Source organism: Chiloscyllium punctatum, chromosome 5 (genome assembly GCF_047496795.1).
Source record: "Chiloscyllium punctatum isolate Juve2018m chromosome 5, sChiPun1.3, whole genome shotgun sequence".
Lineage (NCBI taxonomy): Eukaryota > Metazoa > Chordata > Chondrichthyes > Orectolobiformes > Hemiscylliidae > Chiloscyllium > Chiloscyllium punctatum.
The window spans coordinates 37,543,065-37,567,348 of NC_092743.1; the positions used below are offsets into that span (position 1 = coordinate 37,543,065).

Below are 24,284 nucleotides of genomic sequence, written 5' to 3' on the forward strand. Positions count from 1 at the left end.
ACATGTAGACCAGACCAAGTAAGGATAGCCATTTCCTTCCCTAAAGGACATTAGTGAATCAGGTGGGATTTTCCAACAACCAACAATGGTCATGATCATCATTGGACTCTTAACTCCAGATTGGTGAGTCCTGAGATATATCCTGCTCCAATTCAGGAGTTAGACGCCCATCTTGACATGCATAATATCCTTACAATAGTAATTCAATGAGACTATGCCACCGTGCTTTAAAGTGTATCACTGAAGTGCAGAATCAATCTGTAAGTGGATCAGATCAGTGCCAGGATGATACGGAGAGGCTGATACATCTTGGATGTCAACGTCAGCAGGCATGAGGTGTGTGCAGATACTGTTAGTGTAACATTCCAAAGACATTGGTGCTGGGTGTTCAAGATTAACCTGTGGGTGAGCACATGGTAAACTAGTATCACTAGGTACCTGCTTGGACTCTCATGCTGGGAGTTCTCAAATCTAGTTTCTATGCAGTGAGTGAGAGAGAGAGAGAGAGAGAGAGAGAGAGAGAGAGAATGAGGGCCCACTTTTAATGAGGTAAGATTCAGTTAATGAGGCTTCTTGCTGGCCACTTATAAGAAACACATCAAGTTGCGCAATTTGGTTAGGAAAATTAGACTTTTCAGTTTATAATGTTGAGGGCCTCCATGGACATCTCACCTAATTTTCCAAAGTTTCTCATCTGAATCTATACCATTCAAAGACTCTACCTATAGATCCTCAACAAAGGCATGCAATAGTGCTAACTGCCCAATGCAGTAGATTCACGCTGTATTAATGTGAATTTCCTGTTCACCATTTGAAGAGGAGAAGGAATTCAAAACAGAGACTGATAATTTTATTTGATTAGTAGCTATGGGGACCTCATGAGAACCAATGAGTGTTTTATTAAAATTAGTACTATTTCAAGAAAAAAAATCTTTCTGCATTTCAGGACAGCATGCATCAATGTCCTAGTTGCGTAAGTGAGGACATTATACCCATATATGAAGGGAAATCTCCCACCAGTAAAATGATGGTAGACCTTTTATGTATAAATAAATATGGAGCCTTTAATGCTATAATACGCCTTTGGATAGCTTCAGAAATATAATGAATCCAGAAAAGTTTTCTTTATTTATTCTCAGGATAAGGGAGTCACCACCTCGGCCAGCATTTATGGCCATCCCTAATTGCTTAGCGGGCATTAAGAGTCAACCACATCTGGAATCACACAATCCAGCCTAGGTAGGGAATGCAGTTTTGTTCCCTAAAGGACATGAGTGAACTAAACATGTTTTTTCTAACACTCAATGGTTTCATGACCATCATCACTCTTAATTCCAGAACTTGGTGGAATTTAAATTCTAGCATCTACTTTAGCTAGATTCAAACCTGGGGCCCAGAATGTTATCTGGGTCTCTGGATTAACAGTCCAGTGATAGTGGTACTGGGCCATCACCTCCCTCCTCAAATGAAAGAAAGCTTGACCAAGGAGATCAATTTTTTAAAAAGAGAATCTTAAAAAGGAGGTGAAGCAAGGAAGCATCTGGGTTGTGAATTCTAGAACTTACAGCTTAGCTGGCTGAAGACACAGCTGCCAAGCTTGGAATAAAGCAAACTGGCACTTCATAGGAGGCCAGAAACGGAAGAATGCAGAGCTCTTGAGGAGTTTTCAGGATAGAGGACATCAGTGGGATGATAAGAGAGGAGACTGTGGGTGGAATCGGAGCACAGGTTTACAAGATGTGAAATTGAGGCTACCATGAATGAGGAGGCATGAATGGGTAAAATTCATAATGGGAAGGATTAGGATTGTTCAGAGATAGAAAACCATGACAGAGTGTTGGAACAGGAAGATGAGGGGATTGATTCCAAGCCTATGCTGAACAGCACAGGGAGGCTCCCGTAAATGGCTCCAGTATCCCAGACTAGAGAATGCAAAAACAAACCCAGCCTGGCTTGCTCTTTTTGATTACTATCCAGAGCATCAGCCAGTAGGTGTGGTCACATAATAAAGTTAGGGCTGGACTGGCTGTGATGCCTTCTACGAGCAAATAGCCTGTTAACCCTCAGTGTCTGTGTTCCCCCCTGCAGAAAGGCTACTGAATGAGCTAATGGTATCAGCATGAGCCAGTGCCTTAGGAGAGGAAGGAAGAAAATGGACTTGGCTGACATACAGGGAGGTGGGGCATGGGCTTAGGTCCAAAATTCCCAGAACATAAATCCATGAATTACCCCACACCGAGTTACTGAATGTGAATGCGTCACTGATGGGAAGACGAGGGGTGCAGAATCTTTTTTTTTTAAAAAGAGGTGAAACAGGAAAATCTGATTGTTAATAATCAGATCTAAAAGTATTGCAATTCCAACAGCCAATCAGCAGATTCTTAATGAATAAAAATGGTAATTGTTTCATTCTCCAACCTTTCCCTAGAACATATCACCTGGAGAAATGCGTAAGCACCACAGGCTAAATTGTGGCATCTCCTTTCATACCTTTGGCCTCCAGCATCCAAGGTCATGAAGGCCTTAAATGAGTTCCTATGCACATCGGACGGCCTCTCAGTTGAAGGACTGAAGTAGTTCAGATTCTACAAAACCACTGTAGTCCTGTTTCTCCAGTCGAGAGGCCAATCAGAACAGAGTCTGATTTGTAGGATCACCATCTGGTGCCCTATCCAACATTTCTCCCTCAACCAACACCATATAAACAAATCATTTATCTCACTAGTGTGCAAATGGCTGCTGATTTCGAATACTCAGGAGGGCTGTGAGCCTTCAGAATTCTCTAGCTCAGAGGACTGTGAAATCTCAATCTGTATGTTTAAGGGTAGAGACATAAATTTCTGATTACCAGTGGTTTCCAGGGTTAAAGAATGAGGTTGGTAACAGACATTAATGTGATCGGTCAGACTTGATTGTACGGAAGGGGGTGGTAGGCTTTACAAGCTAAAGGATCTACTCCTTTTCCTTTGTTCCGAACAACAATGACTATATTTTGAACATTATGACTGGCAATAGTGTACTTAGGACATTTGGAGGACTCAAAGACATTTATATGGGGAGTTATTTCTTTTGATGGAGTAAGGCATGGCAAACTTTTTGAAAACAAAAAGAGGCAGAGGACAATAGTTGTCCAATGGTCATGCCGGTGAAAAGGATTTGAAACCCTTGGACAGTTAAGATTTGTATTAACATCATATACTCCCTAGCTGTAGGATGTAAATCTCCCATTCTGTATCAAAAACAGATCTCAATTCCCAACTTACCCAAACACAACTGCAATCACCTCCCCAGACTCACTTTCAGAGGCCAAGTCTGAAGATAATATATTGGGGACTTGTATTAACTAAAGTTTGAGTTTCCATATAATTTATATTAAGTTGGACTTAATTAAGATCCTTGACTTAGAGATAGAAAGCTCCTTTTGCTGAGCTTTATAGAATGAGAACATTAAGAATTTGAAATATATAGCTGAATTTCTGATGTTCACTCAATGTTTCCACACTGGTTCAGAACTAAAATCTTAGTCCATTATCCTTTCAGATCGAGTTCCTAAGGTTCAAACCCAAAATGAAGGATCATGCAACAAACGAAGGGCAAAATATTGTGGATTCCGGTCCTCAGAAATAAGAACAGAAAGTGCTGGTGAAATTCAGCTGGTCTGGTAGCATCGGTGAAGAAACAGAGTTAAATGTTCCAAATTCAACATACTCTTCTTTGAAAATGAAGCAAAAGGAGCATTAGAGATTGAAAGAAACAATTGCTACCTCATACAAAAAAAGATCAAAAGCTACTTCATTTCCAGAACTGCTCAAATATTGGATTCATACCTGCAGTTTCATAATACTGTTCAATAATTTTGATTTTGGAGTGATACTAGGAAAATTATCTCATCATTTCTTAAAATGTGAGGATCACCAGGTTGTGTGGGAGGGAATTCTATGAAAAAAAAAAGAGACCCTGGTGGGCATTGTGGACAAGTCTCCTTGCAGTGCTCAAGCTGTGGAACAGAAAATAATCAAAAGATAGAAAAGGCATAAAAAAGGCACTATTACATATGGATGTTCCCTATGATTATTGTATGTGGACAGGGAAAAATCAGGTTGGTAGCAGATCAAGGAGAGGAACTTATGAAATGTCTCCAAGATTTTTGAAGCATTTTGTGGTAGAGCACATTAGGGAACAGGCAATTCTGAATTTGGTGATGTGTAATGAGGCAGACTTGACAACTTAGGGTGAAAGAACCCATAGGGGGAATTGACCATGATATGATGCAATTTACACTGCAGTTTGAAGGGAGAAGCTGGAATCTGATGTAATATTACAATTGAGTAAAAGGTAACTACAAAGACATGAGAGAAGAGCTGGCCAGAGTTGATTGGAAGGGGAACCTAGCAGGGAAGATGGAGCAGCAATGGTAGGAGTTTTGAAGGTGATTTAGGAGGTACATAAGAAATTAATACCATGGAAGAGAAAACATTCTAAAAAGGGAGGATGAGATAACCATAGCTGACAAGGGAAGTCAGAAGCAACATAAAAGTGAAAGGAAAAGGATATAATGTGGTGAAGATTGGGAAGCATTTAAAAATCAGAGGACAGCTACATGGTGGGGTCGGGGTGGAAGAGGAGGTGAAGGAAAACCGATGAAATAGAAGCATCAGCCAGTTAGTAATAAGCAAGATGATTGAGAGAGAGAGAGAGAGAGAGAGAGAGAGAGAGAGAGAGAGAGAGAGAGAGAGAGAGAGAGAGAGAGAGAGAGAGAGAGAGAGAGAGAGAGGAGGCTGGAGAAGTATTAATGAGGATCAAAGAAACAGCAGAGGAACTGAATCTGGTCCTTTGCACTAGTCTTCATGGTGAAAAATGCCTGTAGCAGACCAGAACTTCAGGAGTGTTGTGGGCAAAGGTGAGTTTATTGGCCATCACTAAAGAAGGTGCTGGGGACGCCAAAAGTTCTGAAACTAAATAAATCAGCCAGACTAGATGGATTATAGCCCAGAGTTCTGAAAGAGATATCGGAGAAGATTGTAGAGGCGTTGTGATCATCTTTCAGGAATCACTGGAGTCAGAGAGAAGCTCTGAGGTCTGGAAAATGGCTAATGTAACACCCTTCTTTAAGAAAGGAGAGACACAGAGGACAGAAAACTCTAGGCTGGTTACCCTGACCTTGGCCGTTGGTGATTATTTGGAGTCTATTAAGGCTGAGACTGTGGAGTATTTGGAAAATAGGGCAGAGTCAGCATGGCTTCGTCAAGTGGTGGTCATGTCTGATAAATCTGTTAGAATTCTTTGAGGACGTAATATGTAAGTTAGACAAAAGAGAGCCAGTGTGTGAAATCTATTTGGATTTCCAAAAGGACTTTGACATGGTGCCACACAGGAGGCTTCTGAATAAGAAACCCTTCAGTGTTAGGGACAAGTACTGGCATAGGTAGAGGATTGGCTGACTGGCAGAAGGCAAAGAGAGATAAAGGGGTATTTTTCAAATGACAAATGGTGACTGGTAGATTTCTGCAGGGGTCAGGTGTTGTGACCACAACTATTCACATTTTGAATTAACAATGTGAATGAAGGAAGGGATTTCTTAAAATGTTTGCAGATGATCCAAAGATAATTGGAAGAATAAGTAATGTTGGGCGGGGGGGGGGGGGGGGGCGGGGTGGCAGTGGAAAGAGGATGCAGAAGGACTTGGAAAGATTAGGCAAATGGGTAAAGTGGCAGATGGAATAGAATGTGGGGCAGTGAGGTTAGCATTTTGGTAGAAAGAATAAAGGCATAGACTATTTTTAAAAATAGGCAATGGCTTTGGAAATCTGAAGTGCAAACAGACTTGGGAATCCTAGTTGAGAATTCAAGGTCAATGTGCAGGTTCAGTTGGCAGTTAAGATAAATGCATGTTGGCATTTATTTTAAGACAGCTAGAATATAAGAGCAGAGGTGTACTGCTGAAACTATATAAAGGGCTGGTCAGAACACATTTGGAATATTGTGAGCATCTAAGAAAGAATGTTTTGGCTTTGAAGGGGGTCCAGAGAAGGTTTACAAGAATGATCTCAGGGATGATGAGCTTGACATACAAGTTGTTGTGCAGGAGTCAAGATCTGTTCTTGGAGGTTAGAAGGTGGAGGGGGGAAATTAGATTGAAATGTACATGATAATGAGAGACCTGGGCAGTGAATGTGGAGAAGATGTCTCGACAAGTAGGAACCAAGGGCTGAGCCTCAGTGAAGGATGATGCCTTGAACTCAGGCAAGGAGGGATTTCTTCAGCCAGATGGTGGTGAATCTGTGGAATGTATTGCCACAGGGGACTGTAGAGACCAAGACATTGAGTGTATTTAAGACAAAGTTCTGATTGGTAAGGGGATCAAGGTTTATGGGGAGAAGGTAGGAGAATGGGTTTGAGGAATATATTAGCCATAAGTGAATGGCAGAGCAGAGCTAACGGGCCAAATAGCCTAGTTTTGCTCCTTGATCTTGTAGTTTCATGATCCATTGGACCAAGGCTCAGTGAAGTCAACAGCCTTTGCTGATTCCAGATTAGTGGATCACACACCAGTAAAAAGAAGCTACCAAATGTTACAAAACCTTTCACCATGGAAATAAGAAGTGGACAATCTGTAATGTGATTTTTATGCCCAAACACAATCAAAGTCTATGCCTGCTGTGTCGAGTGCACATCCATCTAGTTCCCTCCTAAACTTGTCTATTCATAATCTGATAGCTAAAACCAAGCTGGTTAAAAATGACTCTAGGATAAAGAATTTGGATTTATAGAATCACATTATCACACTTCAAAAACCCAGTATGCAGTGACAAGACCAAGAGTTTCCTGAGCTCGTTGTACCTGTACTTCGGCAACTATAGCAGCGAAACAGCTGCAGCTCTCAAGAGAGTCAGCCTGAATAGGTGAAGGCAGCAGAACAGTGTTTACAGAGTACCAAGTAGCTACGAAACAGGAAAACAACTCATTTGCTTTGACCAATATACCAAACAGATTTCTTGCTTGGTTTGCAGTTTTTGTCATCTATCCAAGCACCTTGAGCTTGGAGTGGGGAAACCTCCCATCCCTCAAATCAAGATGGAAAGCATGAGGGTGGCACCTCTGACAGTACAGCACTCCATTACTCCACTGAAGTTGACGTTTAGATTGTAGACTAAAGTCCTGGATTGAGATTAAACTCATTCTTCAAACTAAGATGTCAAAATGTGATCAACTGAAATACTTAGGTTAAAAAAAGTGAGCGCTGGCACAACTCAATAAAATGATGCAGACTCAAACAGGCTGCGTCCCTTTCCAAATGGCATTATCTGCCCCACCCTCTCCATCTCCCTTCCTGTAGTCCATAGGAAGATTTCTGGAATACATTACCATTTATCAGTACATAATAAAAGAAAACAATTACATGTCTCAAGTTTTATTAGAATCAGATGTGCTCTTTAAAATGTAAAGGAATTTAAGAAAAAAAAAAGATTTAAAAAATATAAACATCACAGGACAAATTTCTGGAATAACAAGACTACAGATCAGAACCAGCCTTCTTGAAAAGATGCCAAAAAGCAGCTTTAGAACTACTGCCAATTTTTAAAAAATAGTATCAGAGATCAAAGAATGTCCCGGTAAAGAGAACAGGCCATTCAGCCCATTGATCCAGTGTTGCTTTCACCCACAAGCTACCTGCTCTCCAATGTACCTCCACATTGGATCTCCTGGGCATTGCACATGATCTATATGATGTTTTGTGTAATAAGGACAAGATTGTTACACCATGTAGCATGGTCCTTTTTGAAAAACTCACATGGGATGGGAATTCCTCTGGAAAGGCTGGAATTTATTGTCCAATCTGAACTGAATTTGAGAAAGGTGATTGTGAACAGACTTCCTGAACTACTGCAGGTCATGTGATGAAAGCACATTCAGTGCTATTATGGATGGAGTTCCATGATTTTGACACAGCAGCAAAAGGAACAGTGAAATATTTCCAAAATAGCACATGGAGAGAAATATTGGGGAACTGTGCCAATGCAGCTGCTGCCCTTGTCCTTCTAGGCATAGAGATGTGTTTGAAAGGTGCTGTTGAAGACAGCCTTGGCAAATGGTTGCAATTCATCTTGTAGCTGGTTCGCACCACAGCATCTGTGATGGAGGGTGTAAATTATTCGGGGGTTAGATGGGGTGCCAAATAGGTAGTTTTGTCCTAGGCACAGTTGAGCTTTTCAAGTGGATAATATTTCAGTCCTGACTTGTGCTTTGTAGGTGAAAAAGTTCTGAGGAGTCAGGACGTGACACATGCTGCAGAATTCCTAGCTTGACACACTCTTGTAGCATCAGTGATGTGACTGATTCAGTTAAATGTTTGATCCATAGTGGTGACAAGGATATTGATGGCAAGCGATTCAGATGTGCTGACAATGTCTTTAGATGCTGTTGATACTTGTCAAGTATGAGCCCAAGTCTGAAAGATTTCCAGGTTTTCATGTAGATAAGACTATTTCATTATCAGGGGAGTTGCAAATGAACAATGCACACAGTCAATCATGTCCAATTCAGATCATATGTTGGAGGCAAGGTCATTAATAAAACAGCTGGCCTATGATACTACCCTCTGGTTTTCCTACAGATATTCTGGGAGAAAGATGACTAACCTCCAACAATCACAGAAATGTTATGGCATAGAAGGCAACTATTCAGCCCATTGTGTCAGCAACCACAACCAGTTTCCTTCAGTCAATGGAGAGTTTACCCCAGTTCTCACAGACTTCAATTTACCAGTGGCCCGTGATGTTACATTCACAGGCCAGACTGGAATCCAGTTCTTTTGTCTATGTTTGGATCCAGATGATAAATGATGACTCAAGCAACCAACTGAGTAGACTAATAGGTAGTAATTGACTGTATTACATTTACACTTTTTTTTCCCAGGACAAGACAAGGATGGACAATTTTCTAGTTTATCATCTTAACTTTTTTTCATATTGGTTCTCTCACCCAATCTGTTGTGTCTTTCCAGGGGCAAGTCAACTAGTTCAGTAATGGTGATGCTGAAAACGGAAGTCCCTCACTCACAGCACACATTCTTTCCCCTTGCTGTTCATGGTACTTTATCCAAAAGGTGTTCGACATGCACTCTTTCATTGAGGGAGGGTGGTGGACGGCAATTACTGAGGGGTCTCCTTGCCCACGTTTGTTCCAATGTCATGAGACTTCATGGGGCAGACAGCAATGTCGAGAACTCCCAGGGCAACTCACTCCTGGCTGTATACCTCCCAACAGGAGGTTTCTACAACTAATGGAGGAGGAGTTGGGAACATTTGAGAAATCCATGGCTCGGAGTCGGATTAAGTAAAATAGTCTACTGAACAGCTGATCAAATTTGGCTGAAGAGCCCAGGTGGTTTCAGGATTTACAGGTCTGGTGAGACTGTGCCTGCAGCACAGTTTGATGTCAGGTAGTCTGTACAATTAAATTAGTTTAGCAATGATTTTGGTAATCTGAGAGGCTTGCAAGTTCATTTCAGAAAGCAGTCAGTCTTGAACAAACCACATTGCTTTGGGTCTGGAGTTATATGTAAATCAGACAGGGAGAAAAAACTGTCTCCATACCCTAAAGTGAAGGAGAAGTAGAGTTTTCAAACAATAAGCTAATTTTATAAAATCACCATTGTGTCTCGGCAGCAGAATAAAAAGCTAGCAATAACAATCATGTTTAACCAGGCCTGTCAAGATGACAAAAAACTAATTGATTTCAACATGACCAGAGACTATTTAACCTCTATTAGAGGGAAACTGGAATGGGGAAAACAGATGAATGTAAAATCCCATCTCCAATCTAGAAACCCATTGTTGAGTAGTGACATTCTTATTTTAAATATATTCACACCATTTACACATGGGGTGTGCTATGACACATGTAAATTGGAACACAGGGATTGTTTAGTGAAACACTGATCACCAGCCATCTAGATTACTTCCAGGTAGTTGCATGGAATAGTTTGCTAAGTAATCTCTATGCATCAGTTTACAATTCACATGCCATTAAACTGTGTAGCAAGTTGGTAGTAATCCATATGATGCATCTTTCAAGAAACTCCAGTCTGTCTTGAGTAGGAGAGGTGGGTCAGAAATCTAGAAATTGGATTGTGCCCAAACTGATGGGTTGAGGAGCAGTATTCATTGCATGTGTGGATGAAACAATGGCAGGAAATTGCTGTGCTGCTTGTTATTACTAATCTGTTGACACTAGGGGGAGCAGAGGATGCTGTCCATCACCACAGTATTGTAGCCCTTAGTGGTATTTACAAGGGAGGTGAGTTGGTGCAAGGCATGCTTTAGGCTGTGTGAAGTAATCTTCGACATTACTTGAACCTCATGTCTTCCACTGTGGCTATACAATATTGAGGCTTGGAAGATTGGATCCACCTTGGAACCAGGTTTTCATCTGTTAAGCTGCAGCAACAATCAGACCTTCGTGATGTGCTAACATGGAGGTGGGCACACAATTGGCTTGTTGGGGGGAGGCCTTTAAAAATGGGACATGATGGGTACAAAGCAAACCAGTTTAGAAGAGGAATTTTCCAGTTGTAGTCCTAGTGTTTCCACAGCTCTTCAGCTTCATGACAAATTGAATGGGAGGATCTCCTCTTTGCACAAACTCACCACCCCCCTGTGTCCTGTACCACTATATCTGGTCTCTAAATTATTGTCTGTGTAGATGGCCTGGTTACAAAGGGGAGGAAGGAATGAAATTGAGCCAGAAGAATTCTAGCATTGAAATTTAGACAGGTGGTCTACTTAATGCACAGGAACAGAGTGGAAACTGAGTGTCTGAAGGCTGGGGCTGTAATAAAAGAACATTGGTATGAATTCCTTCAAGCAGTTTGCTCCCAAACTGGGAGCTGGAAGCATTCCCTCTGCTTTTTCGCCCCTTGCCTAACCGAATGCATTTCTACTTTAGATTAGTCTCTTTACAAGCTTGACATTTGTATCAAAAAACAAACTTAAAAGCTGTATTAGGTTCTCAGTACTACAAAGGCAACTAGCTTGGCAACTCTTGGATTTTATTAAAGTCAGCTGCGTGCTGCAGAGTCCCATGGTGATATCAAAATCCAGGAGTGGCCATGCACCCCCTGATTAAAGATGGAGTTAGCTTTTAAGAAAGCCTTCCTAGAAAGCACTTGGCAGTTTGATTTTTCATCTGGTGTGATGGTGCAACTCAATTCATGGACAGAAGAACCCCCATTGCCGACACATGAAATCACTACAAAGACAGCTGTGTGCAACTTACCACCCTTCGGCTAATGGTTAACAAGGTCTTTTAATCCTTCTGGCACATAAAAGCACAACTAAATTTAAAAAAAATTCCTGCTCTGGCTATTGTGCCCTTTAAGTAGACAGAATACCAGGTCATAATTGTCAAATCAGAAGCAAGTAGGAAGGGGCTCAGTTGGTGGAAGACTTTCCTCCAGAGTCAAAATATTGTCATCTCAAATCGCAAGACCAAATCAGGCTGGAATTTCAGTGTTATAGTGATGAGCTTTAAACATTTTCAGAGGTACTGGGTGAGGCATTTGATAGATCTTAAAAATCCCTTAAAAATAAAAAAAACAGAGTTCTTATGTCTCAGCCAATGTTCCTCCATCAAAAAAAAGGGCAAATGTTGCTTCAAAATTTGTCAATGCTGTTTGCAGAATGTTGCTGCTAGCATTTATTTTCATATATTTCTAAATTAATTCATTTCAATAATTATTATTGTGGACGGTGATCCACGTTAGCAAGGATAGCATTTAATTCCTATCCATGAGAAACTGGTTGTAGTCATTTCTGACCTGCTGAAACTTTTGTTGGTTTTGCTCCAGCTAGACTGGTAAGGAATACTTCCCACTTCCCAAATTCATACTTATGTTTTATGTGTTGGGGTTTATTTGTGGTTCCACAACATTTCTGAAACCTTGTTGTTCATTTTAAACCCCTGAAATGCTAAGGTGGGCATTCTTCTGCACTCTGGATGTGAGAGGGTTGGACAGAATGATCAGAGTAGGCTGCTCGTACAAGCTCATCATTCACCTTGTATATACCATAGACATCAGAAATACTGAATCAAGTATGGGAAAATGCACCTGCATTTCAATAGAACAGTTCTTTTCCAGCTTAAGACTGAACCTTGGAATTACATCTTATTTCATTGCATAAACAGCCAAAAGATTCTTAGAAACTTGTGTGGCAAGGAACAGAGGAAGTGGAACAGGGTCATTTCCTTTCCATTGAGTATGAAACATTAGCTTGATGTGCTCAAACCCTGGAGCAAGACTACCACAAACTCATACAAGTTAAACATTGGTGTTGCTTTCAGAACATTATGGATTCAATCACCCTTCAAAACAAAGTCAGCTTGGTCACTAGTGACCACTCACCTTGACACCAACGTTGGTATTGTGCAGATCTACACGGGCTCGTAAATCTTTGTTGGATTTCTTTTGTCCCATAAACTCTTTGACAAACTTGTTGCTGTACTTGAGATTGTCCCCACAGCCGCCCCACTGCCAAGCTTCCCGGTTTTCCAAGTCAGGAGCTTCATCACAGGTACATCGCTCCATTCGTCCAGCACTGCAAGCTTTGGCAAGGGCATGAGTCAATCCAGCAGAAGAGATGGCATATAGGAAGGCAGTCTCTTTAAAACCTTAGAGAGAAACAAAATCAATGAATTTTTCTTGGTATTAAACGTGGGTCAGAGTATTTAAAGCAATGATAGGTTTTGCTTGTCATCCAGAATGTTTGGTTCAGTCTTAGAGTTTAAAAGCCAGAGGTTTAAAGGCAGAAAGCATGACAGATGAAGAGTCTGATTTCAAATTATGCCAGGAGTCTCTCTTTCAAAGCATGAGGAACTAGACTAACAATCCACTACATCACTGAACAAATGCTGCACTGACCAAAGTGTTGACTTTCAGATACATTAATGTAAAAGATCCTGTGGGAATATTTTCATGAGAAGGGAGTTTAAACCAATATTTTAGCCAATACTTAGAATCGTAGAGGCTTACAGTTAAAAATGGCCCCTTCAGCCCATTGAGTCTGCAAAGGAAAACTAACTATTCTTATTCATCAAGCATCACCAAAACAGATTACCTGGTTACTCTTTGGAGAGACTTTGCTGTGCAGGAATTGACTGCTAAATATTCTACATCACAGTATTTCCAATGAAGGCACCATAAGTTAATGCAGCCCAGATAGCAATATGGGCTGCTTTGTACACTAAAGCTGTGAAATGAAGATTCCAACACATGCAATATTCTAGGTCTCATCTCTGCTCTTAGTGAGGGTGCTGTGCAGAGCCAGACACAGGCTCTACCCTGAGTAGTGAATAATGCCAGTAGTGGAATCCCACAGGATACAGTTGGACATCATCTGCAGCCTTTTTCATAGTGGGGGTGGCAACAGAGTCTTTTTAATGTTGACACTAAACAATTCATTTTCTTCTGTTATTGCCTATCTCAGAGGCATCTCAGTATCAATCCAGGGCATGAACTTTGGGCCAGACTTTCTAGAGTGGGCCAGTCAACTGGATTGCCACTCTGCTCCTAATTTTGCTGCAAGAAAGAGCTCCATAGTTCTGGCAGGAGATTCCAATTATGCATCATGCAAAAATACAGACTGTCCTGCTAATCAAACTGTGTCCTTGTACTGAGGGAGGGGAGGCAAACAACACTCCATTTTGCACAGCAGTGTTGCAGTATTCTTGGATTTAAATATCCAGCAGCACAAACAGCAACATTGATAGCTCCTGTGAAAGGCTAAGTGTATAATGCAAGTGTGAGGTTAGAATGCCAAGTGGTTCGGGTACCTTGGATCTTCCAGAAATCAAGAGCCAAGAGCACTCCCATTGAGCCATAGATCATTTCTCAGAGTATAGGTATGGCCTTGAATTCCAGGATTGCTTGGCTAGGAGGGAAATTGAGGCGAGTGGGAATTTATATTTAATGCCTTGGCCAATGTAATGGACTGTGGGATAGGTATTTTAATGGTGGTGGGGGAGGGGGGAGAAAGAGGGGGCAACAGCATTTGTAAGAGTCCATGACATGCTGGGAGATGGCTTCCAGCCCTAATCTCCCTGAACACTCACACTGGTAGCCTCCCACTCCGTATGTGGGGATTTTTCACCACTGGTAATGTATTGGTAGCCTTGAAGTTTCTTCAATATTAAATTTATATATATTTTTTAAATATCGCCCAACAACTTCTATTCAATGAATCACCAATTCATTCTAGACTCAGCACTGGGAAACTTCCCCAGCAGGGGGTGTTACACTGGGAGCTGTCATAATGCAGCTCCATTTCCGCCCCAGTCTCAGCTGGCCATAGGGAAAAGCCTGTCTATGCTGTATGGCAATGACATCAATCTAGCCAACAAACCCAAAACTCACCCCACCTTCTGACAAGACTTAAATTAACCGGAACCGGAGAATGAAAAATGAAAATCAGGCTCAACAGACCAACTGTAGAGAGAGTGAACACAAAGGCCAACTGATTAACTATACAGTTAGATTCAACACAAGTGGAAAATCCTTAGAGGCAAGATGGTGCCAAAGAATGGCACCACAGTTCTGTGGTGGTGGATCGAAGGGAAGCAAAGCTGGCCCAATGCTTCATGCTGATATTGGTCTCAGCATCGGACCCAGGCCCATGGCTAAGCACTGAAGGACTGCAATGTGGAAATTTTAACTTTATTCCTCCTAACTTTATATTCTGTCTGGTTTATTTCTGCATTAGAAGATGGTGCTGGAGAGCATTGACATCATGCAATACTTTTCACTATTGTAACAATGCATGTGGCAATAAATAAATCAAAAATGAAAAGGAGATGGTAAGGTCATGGAAAAACTTAAAGGCTTTAAAGACTGAGTTAAGCAGCCTATGAGGAATCAAGTTAATGAAATTCTGTATTTAGAAAAAAAAAAGAGATAAGACACTCTTTGAAGGTTTCTGTACAAATAGTTGTTATCACATGGTTAGGGTTTGGAGGACATGGCCTAAGAGTGTGGTAGGTACAAGCTATAATCATGCTTTTGAAAAGGAAATTTCAAAAACCCTGAAAGCAAGGCACTTGCAGAGCCATAGGGAAAAGCCAGGGAAGACGACTAACTAAACGGCACTGGCAAAAGCTGTCAGCAGTTGATGGGCTGAGTGACCTCATGCTGTGATCCATGATACTTCATAGATGTCCAAGATAGAGGGCAGCTAGTGTGGCCATTCTGCTCTGATAAGTTCCTTTCAGGCAACTCCCTCTGTGTAGGCAGCTGTATGCAAGTCAGAAGAGAAGAATTCATTCTGGCTACACAACAGGGAATCTAGCATGCAAAGCAAAACCCTCTTACCATGGTAACATTGAGGAGAGATACGGATGGTGGTTAAACAAATGTGCTAATGAGTTACAAAGTTTAACTCAAAATTTAGTTTTAATACAGTGAAAACTGACAAATGGAAAGTTTCCCTTTTCCCCAGTACCTCTCTATCCCTTCTTGCTTATAAGCAAGGGGCCTTATGCCTATTAGCAAGTAACATGCAACTGTACCAGTCCACAGTAGAAAAATTAAATTATCAGAATTCTACTGGGTTGGCAGTCTTATTAAAATGAGGCACCAAGAGATAGCTGTGTGGCAAATTGCAATGTTACAACGTGAAGAGGTAGGATTTGAGAAAAGACACATTGAATCAAGGTGTATCAATCTGTATACAACCCTATTCTGGGAAAGTGTTGCTCAGATACATGTGATCTCCTCTACATTTTTTTGTGAAATCTGCAAACATTGTCACAATTAATAGTAACACGAAATAGACTCAGAAGAAAACAATGAGCCCAACTGCACAATTTTCTCAAGCTTTTGGAATCTGATCTTGTCACCAGATCTTTGTAAAGAAACCTTAAAAAGGAGATACGGGTGTGGTGGGGGAAACAACACTGGCAATTTGGCTCCAAACTATATTTCCAATGCTGCAAGGTGCAATTTTGTATCCAAAGTGGTGTCTGTGGCATGTGAACAGAATTCTACCATTTTGGTATGGGCCAAACAGAGATGTATTTACCATGTCAAGAGTCTATTAATGTAGGCAAACAGGAAACTTTAATCCTCCTTCTGACCAGAATGTACTAGGGTTGACAACCTCTGGTGAAACCAGTGCTAAGCTGTGCAGAGGAGAAAAGCAAAGAACTGTCGTTGGTCAGTTCTGTCCAGTCAGGTAATGTCCAATTTTATTCCCACCTTACTCACCTAAACCTCACCTTGGGACCTAACCTCAGAGCATCCCAGCCTAGTCATATTACAAGACCTAGCCCTAATTCTCTAGATTTCTTTCTAATCTCCTGGCCCCACACTAATTGCATTCCAAGGGCCAGCCATTCCTTCCCCCTCTAGAAAATATACACCCAACCACCTTACTGAACATAAGCTCACAGACCACTGGAATCCTGCTGAGTATCTTCAATAATGACAAGGTTCAAGTCCAAAAATCCTGTCCTTGCTGAACCTTTCTACACGAACATGGTTTGCTATCACACTGTGGGTGAGATACTCAAAATTGAAGAGAGAGTGCTGAGTATTGAACCCTGCGCATAATGGAAGTGTGAAGGGATTTTTTTATTTTAAAACTCTAGTTAACCGGTACCATTTCCCAAGGCCTTGATGCTCACAAAAGACACCAGAGTGGGACACTGCTTCACTTCCTTGAACTAAAATTTCTCATTCACAATCCATTTTCATACCTAAATTTTAAAAAAGCACAATAATCATATTTAGCAATCTTACTTCTTAATCAACATAGCTCTCATTTTTTCCACAGAATATAGTTGCCCAGTTGAAAGTGCACAGCTTAATGCATCTGACACAATGCTGGAGCTAGATTCTGACAACAGCTTGTACAACAAGTGGGCAACATCTTGACTATTAGTCAGTTTTATCTGATATTGGACAAGTCACAAGTTTATGGTGAGAGATTCTTTTATTCTTTGCACATGTTTTATAAAAAAGAGAAAGCAAAGTGTGCAAGTTAATTTTTAATTAGATAATATTGCATATATGGAGTTTCTGAAGTGTACAGCTTGCAGAAGTCATACCAGGGCTCATAAATCAGCATGCTGTATGCCAGATGTGCCGTAGTAAACTCATAACCTTTTTGCTGGCAAGGCAATTCAAAATGGAAAAAATAATTACAGTCAAATGTACTTGTCCTCTTGGACAAAAATGCTATATTAATTTCTCATTAAAAATATGAAAAGTCAAGTTTAATAGTTGTCTCAGTGGAAGAAACAATTGAGGTCTGCTCCTTAGCCTCTTGATTATGGGTTCAAATACCAAGGCTGCCTCATGCACTAATCTGCCTGTCAATTCCTGTCTGGAAGTCTTCATCGGCCTTTTTTCTCAGTCTGCTCTTTTCTGATATATGTATCACTGTCTGTCTTCATCACTGAAAGAGAGCCACACACAGACACAGAAATGGATGTTGTCCAAAAAAAAGACTAACTCTAGTGCTCAAGCTCACCGGGTTTGACACTAATTGTCAATGTAGAATCAGAATCCTACGCTGCGGAGGCAGGCCATTGGGCCCATCAAATCCACACGGACCCTCCGAAGAGCATTCGCCCAGATCCACTCCCTACCCTATCCCTGTAACTCTACATTTTCCCATGGCTAATCCATCTAGCCTTAAGTGAGGACTGCAGATGTTGGAGATTAGAGTGGAGAGGGTGGTGCTGGAAAAGCACAGCAGGTCAGGTAGCATCCTATGAGCAGGAGAATTGATGTTTAAGGCATAAGCCCTTCATCAGGAAGAGCTTTTGCCTGAAATATCAACTCTCCTGCTCCTGGAATGCTGCAAGACCAGCTGTGCTTTTCCAGCATCACACTAATCCACCTAGCCTGCACATCCCTGGACACTATAGGGGAATTTAGCATGGACTATCCACCTAATCTGCACATCTTTGGACTAAGGAAGGAAACCAACAGTCACAGGGAGACTGTAGACTCCACACAGACAGTTGCCAAAGGGTGGAATCGAACCCGGATCACCAGTGCTGTATGGCAGCAATATTTAACACTGAGCCACTGTGCTGCCTAACATTAAGAATTCAAGCCCCTTGCTCTACTCCATATTAGTTTTTTTCGATTTCTTCCTGTGATCTGGTGCAGGGCCAGCATTTATAGTCCTTCACAGGTGGGCCAAGATGGTGATAGTAAGTCACCTTTCTGAAATCACCACAGTGCAACAGCCTAATTCAACTGAATGGCTTGCTAGGCCACTTCAGTTTGCAGTTAATAAAATCAACAGAAATGATATGGTACTGGAGTAAATAGTCCAGACTGAGGAAGGGCAGCAGGTTGTTTTCCCAAAATTAGTGAAACAGTTGGGTTTTTAATAAGTGGTGACAGGCCCATTTCAATGCATGTCAACAATTTATTGCCAGAACTTAGTCTGGAAAATTGAATTTAGTCTTGTTGAACTGCACTCTTCAGGTTAAAGTTCAGAAGCACAGACACTGTCCGTGCATGTTAGCAGTACATTTATCCATCCAAGTTTTTAATATTTGCCACTGTCATTTCTCAGTATAGGGGCACCCTTTACCAACTTCCACTTAAGTTTTTTCCCCAGGGCAGGAAATATGGTCAGATATTCAGAGAATGTTTAGAGATTTAAGGATAATCATATGGTGACTACAGGGTGCCATTAGTCACCAGGTAGGGACAAATACCAGTAAGTGCCGAAAATAGTATAGTTCTACCTTGTTTTCAACTGTATTCATCAGGAACCCAAGTTTATTTCAGAATTAAAACACTTTAAAGTGTTTTTGGACACCTTGAGTAATGCTGTAGACAAATGAATCACAACTCAATGAAAGCCAACTCTATTTAACTCCAGAGTAAAGCTTTAGTTAACAGGGACCATCCTTCATTATTGGCTCAGTTGCCAGTGTCCTAATACAGCCAATTTTTGCATGGGGCCTTTGTATTAAAAAAAGGAACAAAAAGTAAATGAAGCACTTTACAGGCAGCCACTGGCCAGTGATCCAGCTGCAAAATCCCCATGTCTCCACCATTAAAAAAAAGTTACAATGAGCTGATCTCATGTTATCATGCGCAGCTTGATTGGGCACTTGTGCACTGAATACCTGGGCAGTGCAAATGCCAGTAACTTTGCCATGGGTCTGCATTACTTGATGTTCTTATTCACTTTCATTCTACTGCTTTACTGAGTCTTTCTCCTACTCATTTGTAGTTTAAAAAAAACTTACTCTGGAGACACTTCCAAACACATTATTTTCTCATGTTTCAGTTACAAAGCATACATTTAGGAAAGGAATGTAATAGTACTTTGTATGTCCTGTGTCACCCTCTGGGCCTTTTCCCTCTTTCTCCATCTACCCCTTTCAGACCTGACTGTAGGTCTTTTTACCTCTGGTTGGTTCCCTTTGGCCTGTTATCATTCCCACATCTGTTTCTCTCCATCTAGGTAATCTTTCCTCTGCAAATTTTCCTTCCATTTCTCATTTATCTTCCCCACTCGATTCCTTGGTTCTAGGTTTTGAAAAATGTACATCTCGGGCTAATGACACTTGCCCTTCTTTTGTCAGATAATACACTGGTATGTACACGGTCAGCGAGCTTCCTCATCCCATACCAGTGCAAATGCAGCACAACTTCAACTGCCGCTAAAATCTTTCCTTGTTCCAGAAATGTGACTCCATATCAATCCAAGAAAAATACCCATTACTCCAGTGTGATATTTAATTTCCTACATCTACCCTGGATTTTGAGCAAGACTGCTCACTTTTGAATTGAATTAGAATGCAGAACAGTGCCATGGCTATTTACTAAACACAATTGAGCTCACCACATTTAATATCTAAACATAGATCACCTCTCCAGTTCACCCATAGTATTGATCAAGGAAACCAATCTCCTGCAAATGATGGTTTCCAGTAGCAGGCTGTACATTTTTGGTGCTGCCCCTGTTAGATACCTTGAATTGGGAGACAGGTTGCTTCAGAAGGATAGTCAAGTGTTCAAATAAATAACCTATTTTCAAGAAAATGCTCCTAGTTCTGAGCTCAGTAGGTTAATGAGTGAGTGACTAACCTTTGTAGCAGGTAGAAACAATTAGTATTGATTTATACAAAGAAAAATTTGATGGGTTTCTTTAAGAATCCAAACAGTCCAGAATATAGTATGTGAGTCATTTCAGACATAACCCACGCCAAATGCATGAGCCTGGGAGGAGCAGATGATTGACCCATAATTCCCAAATATTTCCACCACCAGAGGCTCTCCTCATTAAGAGAGAGAGAGAGAGAGAGAGCGAGCGCGAGCTCTATTGCTCAGCTACCAGCAAGGGAAACTGGATGAAAGAAACAAATTTTAGACAAAGAAAATGGTTTAAGAACAAATGGTTATTGGACCTCCAGTCAAGATGTTTATTTATTAAAATGGAGATTGACAGCATTCCAACCAGTCTTTGAGCCAAGCTGACACAGAATACAAAAAAATTTACAAAAAATAAAAGGACTTTCCATAGTACTTTAGTTGCAGGATAGCCTGGCCCTCAAAGCATATTCCAGTTTATTTTTCAAGAAAAACAAGTGCAAGGAACAGCTTAGAGTCCTAAACCATCACCTGACCTGAGTAAAGTCAAGGGAAAAAAAGGGAAAGTGGATACAAATAAACAGCAAAGGACTAAAACAAATTTCAGCTGTTACAGGACTTGTTTCTGGGTCAAGCACGAGGTGGAAGAAATCCTTGGTATTAAAGATTCCCCAATATGTTGAATTTAATTCAACAGCGTATCACTTACCAATTGAACACCAAGGTAAGTGACTGACAATCTGAATTACCAATTGGGTGAGGAGCAGATCAGTGAGGGTCTCAATAGTAGGCAATGGGAGAAAGGTCAAATAAGGGACTGGCATGGATATTGATCCGTGTGGAGCTGCTGAATGAAGGGGTGGCAATAATGGAGGTTATTTGGGATTGGACAAATTTGATCAGTTGGGTTGCAAATTTAAGTAGCAACATTCTTAGGCCATTCCAAGAGTCAATGAGACCATGGTGGTTGGGGTGGAGAATAGACATGGTCCCATCTTCGTATGAAATGGCATAGGAAGATGGATGGATGTGGTCCTTCTGTCAGAATTCAGAGACTTAGGCAAGAAATCAACATGCAGGCCTTCAAAAGTAGTAACTGGTTGCATTACTTGGTCCAATGTGCAAGCACATGGAGTAGACAAAAAACAAAAAAAGGGAAGTGCTTCAGATACATGGTATTAGGGACTGGCTCTGGCAGAGAAGGGACCTATACAGGAGGGACAGGGTACACCAATAACTGGGACGGATTTCCTTGTGGGCCAGTTTGCTATTGGGAAAGGTTCAATGCAACTTAGCAGGGGTATGGGAACAAGGAGGTAATATCAAAAAGAGGAGATCAAGGTGCACAAGATATTGAGAACACAGGTCATGGTACATGAGGGAGGGAGTTATTAGGGGAGTTGAGTTTCAGAGTAAGGAAGGGAACAGTAAAGTCTAAACCTGGACTCCTGTGTATGTGAATGAAAAAGCCATCTTATTTAAATCGCACTAAGTTTAAGGGTAAAGATTACAATATGGAAATATGTAGCTATAACAAGCCCGGTTCATAAAATAATAGCACTTGATATTAAGTATTCCGGGTACAAAACTGTTCAAGGTAGGAAAATTGGAGTGGTGGCAGTATTGATTGAAGAGAACATTGCAGAGCAAGAGGGAAAGGATATGTTAGAGGGATCAAAGAGACTATTTGGCTATAGCTAAGGAACCAAAGCATTTTAACTGTCAATGTTAGTCCTTGATGAGACAGGTTGACTGACCTGTCAGGTGTTTACTACAGGAATACTGCAAAAAAAAATTAAAGGGTTTAAGTGACAATGAAAAATTTATGCAGAAACTCTTCTTACACAAGGGGTTCTGGTTGAGTATATTTGTATCTTCGAGCACATGCTAATGAAGCACTTGCAAGTTTGACTGATTAGTTTCCTCTAATTTCATAGCAGTCTTGATTTAGTAAATACTGTCCAATAGTAGAATCACATGTATGTCTGGGCACTGTTTTTAGGCTTTTAAACAAAGTCTGGTTGAGCACAGTTCACATTTACCTTCTGCAATTAAGCAGGAAGGAGAGATGCTGTCTATTGCATGGTGAAAGAGGTTGCTTAGAAACTCAGTGGGTTTAAAGTGATAAAAGGAGTAGATATTAGATAGGTTATCTATACTTAGTCTGTATCAGGAGCCTGGCCAGGATAGGATGGTATCCACAGATATTAAATTGTGGACGCACTGACCATAAGTTCAGTCTTTTAGACTCTGGGTGGTGTCAGTACTGGAAAAATCAAACATTTTCTTATTCCAGAAAATAAAAGGGTGCAGAGATAAACCCAGAAACTACAAAAACCAATCTGCTCAACATTGATAACAGGAAGGCTTCTAGAAATTTAAAAAAAAAAAGAGAAATAGTTAGAAAAAAAACTCAGCAGGTCTGGCAGGATCTGTGGAGAGAAAACAGTTAAATTTTTTGGGTCCAGTAATTTCAGTTCTGAAATGTTAACTGATTTCTCTCCACAGATACTACCAGACCTGCTGAATTTTTCCAGCAGTTTGATTTCCAGCATCCATAGTTCAGTTTTGAGCTTCTAGAAATAATGATTCAGGATTAAATTAATATCCACTTAGGAAAAGGCAAGTTAAAGAAAGGCAGAACAGATTTGTGGAGGGTAAATTTTAATAACTGGAGTTTGTGAAGAAGTACACACAGTTGATGTATTGTATATAAGTGTCCAAATGCAATAGATAAAGTGTCATTGTTAACGTTGCTCAAATCTGTACACTCAGTGAATTAAGGGAAGCATAGCAATATCATATTTAAAACACTCCCAATAGCCTCCTTGGAGTGGGTTGGCTATTCATTTTCTAGCTTCAGTCAAAAAAAAAAAAGAGGCCAAAAATACAATAAAATCCAGCCCTACATTTCATAGGGCTGTTTTGAATCTGTTACATTCAAACAGAAAACCACTGTCTATTGGGAATGGGTCATAGCTGCAGCCAATGTTGGACTGTCTGCATCCCTTTTCCCACCTTACTTCTCAAAAATACATTGATTGTACAGCACTTACACAGTGAAGGTGACACAAGATATTAAGGAATGAACAGTACAGGAAGAGCTCCAACTAACCTCTCCTCAAAAGGCTTGTCCTGTACCGCCCCTCCAGGGTGCAGTTCCACCTCTCAAACCTGAACTGGTACTGACACTCAAGGGCACTCATACTGATTGCTTCCATGAGGGTCTCTGCCACTCCAGGGTCCCGCCGGCACATTCGCCGCTGTTTCCGCTCCAGCTTCAGACGGTCACAAACCTTGAAGTGAGCCTTCCCGTGTGTCAGTTCTGTTTCTTGAGTCAGAGGCAAGATGGTGAGTGGTTCATTACCAGTTAAACTGTGAAGGAAAGCAGAACGAGGGAGAAAGAAAGAAAAAAAAAGACATTAGTGTTTAAATTGGAGAAAACAAAAAGAGAAAGACATTTTTCCTCAAAGAAAAAAATGTTAACATAATCTACACACCCCCATTCCGCATGTGCAATAGCATATGATTCTAGACTGCAGTATGGTCTCAATACTTGATCCTCCTCTACTTTGTTTCATCAAAACACTCCCAGGTTAGGTGTGGAATGCATTAGATCAGGATTGAAGCTCACTTCACATTCTACCAGGACTGGTAGAAAAATAAAGGAATGGGAGGACATTTCATTATTAAGCTTCACCTTTTCGATTAGAGAACAGATTATCTGCACTCCAACTCTATTTGCCCATCTTCACTCGATGTATTGGAGGGTAGCTCCTGTGCTAGAATCAAATCAGGAGGTTATAGCTTTGCACTGCTTTCTGCTACATGACCATAAATTTATGGTTATGCTCTAATTGCAGTGATGCATTGTTCAAAATATCTGCAGTACCTATACCATTGATTTCTCCAGCCCAGTAAATGCTGGTGTCATCCATAATTCAAAAACAAATTTGAAAATTGCAGTTCTTTGGGTAAGTTATTAAAGTAAGGCTCTGGCTGTTCAGTTGGGTACCTGGTAGTTTATGTTGATGTTGCAGTTGTCCACAACTAAGTTAAAAAAAAGGGAGCTGCCCAAACATCAACAACTGCCATTAGACAAATGGCAGTTCATCTCATTGCTGTCTTTGGGATCTTGCCACATGTAAAATTGCTGCTGTGTAACAGG

The 24,284-nt window shown here is 40.9% G+C and overlaps 1 protein-coding gene across 1 annotated transcript in view; it reads right to left on the reverse strand.

The window, feature by feature from the left end:
- Nucleotides 1-24,284, reverse strand: part of wnt9a (wingless-type MMTV integration site family, member 9A) — an 82,487-nt gene that overhangs the window by 30,999 nt on the left and 27,204 nt on the right. The window contains exons 2-3 of the mRNA XM_072570049.1: nt 23,232-23,491; nt 12,404-12,669 (exon numbers count right to left, since the gene is read on the reverse strand). Of these exons, the coding sequence (XP_072426150.1) occupies nt 12,404-12,669; nt 23,232-23,491 (526 nt within the window). The remainder of the gene's footprint in view (nt 1-12,403; nt 12,670-23,231; nt 23,492-24,284) is intronic.